Source organism: Eptatretus burgeri, chromosome 11, assembly GCF_056783735.1.
Source record: "Eptatretus burgeri isolate ZD-2024b chromosome 11, Ebu_testis_v1, whole genome shotgun sequence".
NCBI lineage: Eukaryota > Metazoa > Chordata > Myxini > Myxiniformes > Myxinidae > Eptatretus > Eptatretus burgeri.
The window spans coordinates 19,627,316-19,636,683 of NC_140971.1; the positions used below are offsets into that span (position 1 = coordinate 19,627,316).

The window sequence follows — 9,368 nt, forward strand, 5'->3', positions numbered from 1 at the left end:
GACTCATCAACGGCGGGTGGCAAGCTCCCGTAAAAAGTATTTAGATTTTTTTAATGCAACCTTTAAAATCTTCATTTTATTTCAATTGAATTATATTGTTGCGGACCCGGGGTTGGGGACGAGAAGACCACGAGGGGGGAAGCTACCTCGGGTTTCCACCAGACTCTCCGGAATCGCAATATAACTCGATCACGTGACTTCGGGTCCTCTGTTTAATACCGTTTACCTAAAGGTCACATGGTTTAATGACCGGGGGACACGCCCTCGCTATGCCTTGTTCAAACTGGATCACCTTACCAGATCAGATGCAGCCGAGCATGTATACATGCCTAACAGCATGTATATTTGAAAACCATTGAAAATCATTATTCACAGTTTAACTTGATGAGAAATATATATATATATATATATATATATATATATATATATATATATATATATATATATATATATATATATAATTGCCAATCACAAAGTCCTGAAGAATGCTCTACATTGTCGACAATTCTCGCTTTTTGAGGGTGATCTGTGGGATTTGGAAGAAACTATTGGAAACGAATCTAGTGATGGAAACGCTTTTTGTGGAATTATGGAGCCGTATCGTTTCAACCCTGATGCAAGTGATTCAGGCGAAGATGTTGACATGGAAGTGTTCGTGAAGATGAAAACGCTGGTCACCTGCTCACTACAAATTGGTAGCTTTTGCTTTTCCATTAAATTGACAGTTTATAAGGGATTTTGTATTAATTAATAAATCAGTTATATTACTCCAGCAGAAATACGGCACGACACAGTATGGACAGGACATGGCATGGACACGACAGTGGGACTTGACACAAAACAGCACAGACATGATGGTTGGACATGACACAGAACAACACAGACATGATGGTTGGACATGACACAGAACAACACAGACATGATGGTTGGACATGACACAGAACAGCACAGACATGATGCTTGGACATGATACAGAACAGCACAGGCACGGCACAGCACAGACACGACGATGGGATATGGCACAACGGTGGGACATGGCACGACACAGTGAACATGACGGTGGGACACAGCAAAGCACAGACATCTTTTCTTAATCGTGGTGGATGACCACAAGGTCTCGTCTTCTCTGTTTTATCACCGTGCTCTGTAAAATGTTCTGAACACAACAGCGAACATTTTGTAGGCTCAATCCACACGCGGGTATTTCGGACAAACCTCATCCAATTTCTGGCAAACTTGGTGTATTTTAGCCATTGGTGTAGCATGAAACCATACTTGTGGGAAATCGAAAATTATTCGCCGTTTGAGTTAAATTGTTCCGTGATGTAACCCGTAGATTGTATGACAATGGCGGTTGACTCCCAGGTGTGACATCCCTGCTAATCGTGACAAAGAAGTAGGTTTCGACTTTTACTCGCAAAATTTGACTATATAAATCACAAATCTGAGAAAGACACATTGTATCTATTTTCTAGGATATCAAGGGATCGATTAGCGTTGAGGTCGTCTGATCGTTTGGGTTCCCCTTTAACAGACCTTTCCAATGTCCTTTTTCTCAAGACTGCGTGGAGTGGGGTGTCATGTGAACTCTCTTGTTGGGAAGGTTTTAATTTCTGACATTTATTGAACTAGAAACACCTGCTCCTTTGGGTGGGGGGCGGCTATGAGAGTGAGGGTCATGTGTGTGTAGGTGTCGATTAACATTATTATTTTGTCATGGACAGTGATAAAGAAAATCTGGTGCTTGAGACTAATGTGAAAAGTTCCATGGATGGCAAGAAGAACAAATAAATCAGCACTTGAATAAGTTAGACCACCACATCAAATGCTACACATTAGAAGTGCTGATGCTAAAACAGAAACTATCATACTAGTGCAGAAAATGAAAGTCTGGAGAAGTTAACCATGCGGGGTGTGTTTTTTTGTTTATATGTTTTGTTACAGGGTCAGTGCTCATGGAAGAGCTAGAACAGAGAACAGATCAGGACACGGCATAACAAAAGGAACAGTAGAAACAGAAGGGTGAAATGTCAACAGCAGTGCCAAGAGGCCAAATAAACGGAGACAGATGCACGTGTAAGAATGAGGGGTAGGGGAGAATGCAGGCGTTGGACGGGATGGATAAAGAAGCAAATTTTGTTGGGGTGGGGGTGGTTTAATGGGTGTATAAAGATTATTGTTTTTGTTGGGGAATGATCTGAGATGGTGGTGAATAACTGTTATGAAAACTTGAAGGGAAGAGTGAGATTGAGGAAAATGTGGAAGTTGATTCCACAGTTGGAAAAAAGAGGAACGACTGAGTGAAAGTGCGCAGTGCTCCTGGATATTGGGAGTCACTCGAAAGGGGTCAATGGTGGACCATGTGAACCATGCAGAAACATTGGAGGGTAGGGGACAAAGCACGGAGAGGGCAGAGGGTGCAAGACGAGAAAGGAGGAGGAAGAAGACAGACCACCAACAGGTCTGCGATGGCAAAGTGATAGGTCCATAGACTCGGCCTCATCGTGTTTGATTCCAATGATCTTGAAGGCTTGAGGGAAGAAGAGGAAGAGTCAGACCATGTCTGCACTTGATGGGTGGAGTAAATGCTGAAACCAGGCTGTCTCTGCCACAGTTTTGGAAAGCACTATCAGCCATGATCTTTCCTGGGAAAGCCACATTTCCAACCTGGCTTCCAAAGCCAGTCGCTGACTGGGAATTCTCCGTCGTGCAAAGTCCTTCCTCGACCCACCTGAGCTCCTGCCCACATACAAAGCTTTCATCTGCAGCCTGATGGAGTACTGCTCTCCCCTCTGGGCTGGTGCCCCTGCCTCCCACCTTATAAAACTCCCTGGTTTTATTTTGTCTTGATCATCCTTACCCCCATCCCGGGATCATCCATCCCTACCCCATACGGTAATCATTCCCTCCCTATCCCCATCCTGTAATCACCCCTCACTACTCCCATACCCTGGTATAAAACTCCCTGGAGAAAGTAAAACTCCCTGGTTTTATTTTTTTTATTTTTTTTTCTTCCTTCTTTCGGTATGATGGTAATTTTGACACTTCAATTTCTAGTGCGGTTATAATATAATATAATTAATAGGCTGCCGCTCAACGGTTTAAATCATAACCGCACTGTACACTAAACACCGTCATACCGAAGAAAAAAAAAAAACCGGGAGTCTGGAACACTGACGCTAACCATTACCATGACGTGTTTCGACTTGTGAGCACCTGACAAGTAACGTGTGTCGATGTGTGTCAACGATCGCATATCGTGCGTACAACTTATTCCCATCGCATGCGGAGCGTGTGTCATACGGCAAGTACGTCGTAAAATTTTCAACATGTTTGAAATTACAAGACGTACTCCACTTACTACGATGTATGATAGCGTACTTTAGCGTTCTATTCATGTATACCAAACTTACCCATACTGTATTCGACGTGCGCCAGCGTTTTAGACGCATTTTTCAGAGGTCGGCATATGCTGGCAAGATCGCCAAGGTGTGACTGCGATGTTGACACTTCCATTTCTGCGGCGGTTATGATTTGAATCGTTGTGTGGCAGCCTTTTCATAACCTACGCCACGTCATCGTCGGCGATGCGTGCAGCGCGCTATGCCTAAGTTAGACTCTCGTTGGGCATAGGTTGTGAAGGCTGACACCAGGTTCAGCATTCGTTGGTATAAGTTATCTATAACACAACGAAACGTTCTGTGTCCGTTACGAATACGTTGCGCATAAGACCAAGTCGTTATGAATACGTCCGAATCTTTAAAAAAAACATCAAAAGTTCAACGTAATCCAGCGTTTTACATACATTTTAATACGTTTCCATTGCTGGCTAAAACGTCAAGGTGTGACTGGGTCTTAAGGAATGGGGTTCTGCATCAAATAACGTTCACAATTTGGCTGTAAGTGTGTTGGGGGCGATATCACACGTCACATTTGAAGCCATGGTCAGGAGAAATCACATATGAGGCCCCAATGCATGTCATAAATGGTCCATGCACTCTCTCCATACTCATATAATCTGATGCCTTGAAAAATTGGACAGGCAATGGGATACATCATGCGTAAGGACTCATTTCATCACCTTTACCTCAGGTCATTACGACATACCTCCAAATCCATTGGGACCATACTCTTTGCAGAGTGTTGGTTCTGCTTAAGCAGTCTCCTTGGCTATTGGGCACAATCCTGGATGGATCGTCACTCTCACGCAGGATACTCGAATGGCTCATTCAATCCCAACAAGCTGGTACTCATTTTGCAGACCTCGGAAGGATGACAGGCAGAGTCAACCCCACCTGGTATTAATTCAACAGCCAAGTGGGAGTTGAACTCAGGACCCGAGGGATCTGATGCCTGCCACCCTAACCATTAAGCCAACAACAGGCATACGACATACCTCAAGGCCTCGCAAGTCGAGACGTTTCGGGTCTGTTGGGCTGCGGGGAATGCGAAAAGCACAGGATGCCTCATGAATGCTGGGTTTTCTCCAAATTTCTTTCAGTCTAGTGCTAAATATCAGTAGAAACTGTTGAAAAAGGGAATCGTACATTCGACAGAATTTACTGAATATTTTGTGGTTATTATAATTTTTCCTTCTGGTGATAATAAGGTGTGCCCCCACGAAACGCCACAATAAGCTAGCTATATATCTTAACACAGCGTTCGTCCATGGAAGAAAACCACCTTGAAGAGGCGGGAGGCGGGGGTGGGGGGGGGGATGAAGTTACTGAAGTCACGCCAACCTCTACCGTGTGATCCTTAGTCCTCTGGCAAGTTAGTTTAAGATTGGATGAGGAACGACTGGATGTATTGTGGTCAGACAGACAGACACCAAATTGTGTATTTGTTTGATGCTTCCTTTGTAGCTTGTACCTTGTGAAAGACGAGTTCAGACATCGGACTATTTTTACATCGAAATGGAGTACTTCATACATTTTATTTTGATGTTGCATGTTTCACAACAAAAGTGATTATTGATGCTTTTCTGAATTTTATTTGCAGAGAATCAATTGGAAATGGTTTCTTATCCCAAGTCAAGTTCCCAGTTGCTTGATACAGAGGTTTCTTTCAATCAGAACATGGCACAGATTTCTTGTTGGGAAGTCAACAAATACACCAGTGTACCGACAAAGAACAACAATTGTATTACGACATTCGAGGAAATTGAAAGGAACGAGAAACTGCACAAGTGTTCTGTTTGCAAGAAAACGTTTAGCTCATTAACATCTTTAAAGAGATGTCAAACAATGCACAGCCAAAAGATTCCATACAAGTGCAATGTGTGTAGCAAGGAATTTTATCAGTTATCATCTTTGATTTATCATCAAGTAGAACACCCAAGAGACAAGCCATATAAATGTCATCTGTGCAGCAAAGCATTTACTACTTCATCAGGTTTACGTCAACATCACGCAATCCACACGGGAGAGAAGCCCTTCAAGTGCTCACAATGCGGCAAGGCATTCGGTCAGTCAGGAACTTTACGTAAACATCACAGAATCCACACGGGAGAGAAACCCTTCAAGTGTTCTGTCTGCAACAAGAACTTTAGTACTACATCATATTTATACACTCACCAGAGAATACACAGGGAGTATAAGCCCTTCCATTGCTCTGAATGTAGCAAGGCATTTCCTGTTCTCGCAAGGTTGAAGCAGCATCAATTGATACACACCGGAGAGAAGCCCCACACATGTTCTGAATGCAATAAGGCATTTAATTGTTTATCAAATTTATATCGACATCAAAATATACATTCACGAAAGACGCCCTTCCAGTGTTCTTTGTGCACCAAGGCATTTAATTGTCCATCAAATTTGGCTCGCCATCAAAAAGTACATACAGGAGAGACGCCCTTCCAGTGTTCTGAATGCAACAAAACATTTTCTTCTTTGTCACATTTAGATCGACATCAAAGAGCAATACATATGGGAGAGAAGTCTTACAAGTGTTCCATCTGTAACAAAACACTTAGCGATTTATCGCATTTATATCGACATCAAAAATTGCACACCTCAGAGAACAAGAGAGGTGCTACACGGAGAATAGAACGAGAGCAAAACAGAAACAGCTGAAATTTCAAATTTAATCACAATAACAGAAACAGAAATTAATCGAGAAACAAATAGTCAGGTTCCTTATGTAATTTCGTTCTAATTTTTGGCAGATTATGAAAACGATATACTTTTGAAAACCTAATAGCCTAACAAATTAGAAAATGTTTGATTCCATTTTCTCAGATGTCATTATGGCGGCTATCTTGGATTTTTAAAACTGGCGACACTAGTTTCTCAATATCTCGCCTCCTTGATGACCGAGAAACAAGATTCCAGTGGCAAAATCTACATTTTTTGGGGCAAGGAATCCAATGGTGATAATTACAAATGTCAATGACACATGTATGGGTGTCTATCTTGCATTTTAATATGCATAGCTGAACAGAAAAAGAAAAAAGATATTCGGAATTTGACACCCAAAGTTTACACACAAGCAAACTGTCATGTCTGCTACACATCTCCATCGTCCTCACAATCACCATCACTGTCACTAGCAAATGTGATATCCCAAGAGTCTTCATCTTTCTGGCAGTCAGTGCTACACTGACATAGCTCCGTGCAGGGTAGCTCCACTGAATTGCACGAACATCTGTGTTAAGAACAGTCTGCTTTGCATTGACATCTGACCATCTCATTGATGGCCTCTGGTGCTGGGAGGGACTCAGTTGTCATTGTTTTCAGCTGGCCATCCTCGTCCTTGTAGTAGCCATTCTGTAGTGGGTCAAGGAACTCCTGGGCGATGTCTGCCTGACCCCACACTCTGGCCTGGATATGGGCTCGTAGGACATGCTGCTTGAGAGCACCAAGTGTGGGTGGAAGCTTGTCACTTTCTGCCATGGGCTTGCAGAAAAGATACCATCTCAGTTCAGGGATGTTGTCGATTTGGATCCCCTTAGGTAAGTATACAGTGCATACAAACCCAGCCAAAAGTAGATAGCTGATCCTCTGTCACGTCACTGGTTTGAGACAGCATTTGCAGAGCCTTGACAACATGATCATCTGCTTTTAGGTAGATGTTCAGCCAGGTAGCTTTGCCAATTCTAGAAAACCGCCCAGTGTTGTCTGCTCCTGTAAATGCATGAAATGCCGGCAAAGCCTTTGCTCGATCTGCACCCAGAGCTTTCCATATTGGTTTCACTTCTAAAATCCCAGATGCCATTGAAACACAAGTATTTTTCAGCAGGATTTCATAATTTGCTCCAACCAGCACCAGTACATCTGTGTCTGGGGAGAAAAACATGAGATGTGCATCGGATGGATTGCGACGTGAAGCCAGAACTACATGGTGGATCAACAAGGTGTCTGCTTCTTCATGGTTGTTGCCTTCAAAGTCCAATTGACTGTTGCTCTTGGTGTGTCCTGCAGCAGAAGCAATGACAAGCTTGGGGGATTCTTTGCTGTATTCAACCGTCTTTGATGCCAGATACTCTGTCAGATCAACCTTTGTTTGGTCATGAGAAAGTAAGCGGCTCATTGCAATGTTCTTGATGTTTGTGTCATCTCTGATTTGGTATTGGATTGGATCCTTTCCTTGTCTTCTTTTCTCCCTTTGTGATGTGCTTCAAAGATCCGCCTTGTAGGTATCAAACACCAGAATCACCTCATCGTAGTCTCTGGTTAGAGACATCAGTCTGCCGTAGAACCATTCACTTAAATTTTTGACCGTTATTACTGTTGCTGGCTTCTTTGTCAGCTTTTGGACAACAACCATGCCATCCACTAGTGCAATTTTGCAACTTGGATGACCATCTTGACTTGAGCCCAGAGTTTCAGTGTCCATTGGAGCTTGGTTCATCCATATCAGTGCTTTCTCCATTCTGTCCACGTCTTTTGGCAGGGTATGACCCAGTGGATAATGCATGTTCATAGCGGTCTCGGGCTTGCTGAATGTGGTCCTTGTTAGTCGCGACCAGGTAACAGCTGCGATGCTAAAATGCATGCTCTTCACATAGTATTTCTTTTTTGATATCTGTGAGCCACTTTTGCATTTCATCATAGTTTCCATCTTTCAAGCTGGCTCTCTCCTTTACTGTATCTAGTATCTTCTGGTAGGAATCTAGTCTAGGATGTAATACCAAGTGTCCTTTACATTGGTCATCAGATTGATGGAGTATGCACAGCTTCAAGTTAATTATTTCCTGACCCTGTCTCTCTGCTCCAAGCTGATGAAGCTGAGACATCTTGCTCATGTTGCTCTAATACAGGTCTGCAAAAAGAAAAGCAAACACCACCCATTAACATACAACACCCAATACTACACGTACAATCTGTAAGGTATAATGTACATCCAAAAAATAGTCAGAGAGGCTTTGCAGTTGACATACCTGGAAACACAGCTAACATGTGCTAACTAGCGTTAGCTTGGACATGCTGCATACACACCAGCCGTGTAGAAACAACAACGTATCTGGATTCGTCTGAATTATTTTGATGTTCCTCTAATACCTGCAGATACTAACGCAGCAATGCCAACCCTCCCGATTTCATCGGGAGGCTTCCGAAAATTCACCCAAACTCCCGCCCTTACGATCACTATCCTTATCCTCCCGAAATTTTGATATTTTTGCACTGTTCACTAATCAGAATGTATTAGTATGAGAATTGAATGAAAAGCATCGTCTGCTACGTATAGCATGTGGTAACTCCATAACGTTCGCTGCTACCAAATTGTACGTAAAAAAATGCAAATTCAAATGAGGAGCAGCGAAACATTGGGTCTGGATCTCGCTTAGGCGATCATGCACTGAGATTTAGTGCATGCGGTTTGTGTGCAATACAGTGCATGCGGTATGTATGCACAGTGTATATGCATGCGATACGCTCACTGCATGCAGCTGGGCCCGTACCAGCCCGGCGGTCGCGACCACCGTGCGGTGTTTAACAGCCGCTAGAGTTCTACGAGTCGCGCTGCAGCTGTGGAACATCGACTTCGAAGTTACCGATGCTTCAAGCCCTCGATGTTGATTACGAAATGGCAGAAAAGAAGCTTACGAAGACCAAGAAATGGTCTCAGAAGTACAAGACCGAATACAGTCTCCAATACCCGTGTATTCGAAAGTCTGAAAGAGGAATTCATCATGCGTATTGTACAGTATGCAGCGTTGATATTTCAGTTGAGCACGGAGGTCGCGATGATATTCGGAAGCACTTGGAAGCAAACGGCACACAGACATTGCAAAGGAGAGATCTTCGAGCACGAGTACCGGTACACTTCTGAATTATTTCACCAAACAAGGGACAAGCGAGGAAGAGGATGTTACCCGAGCGGAACTTCTCTTTAGTGGATTTATTGTGGAACATAACTTGCCCATA

General features: G+C 43.2%; 1 protein-coding gene across 1 annotated transcript in view; it reads left to right on the plus strand.

The window, feature by feature from the left end:
- The window catches only part of LOC147016611 (uncharacterized), a 62,742-nt gene extending 53,374 nt beyond the window's left edge, over window positions 1-9,368 (plus strand). Inside the window, exon 12 of the mRNA XM_085847947.1 lies at window positions 5,002-9,368. Within this exon, the coding sequence (XP_085704073.1) occupies window positions 5,002-6,074 (1,073 nt within the window). The 3' untranslated portion in view covers window positions 6,075-9,368. The remainder of the gene's footprint in view (window positions 1-5,001) is intronic.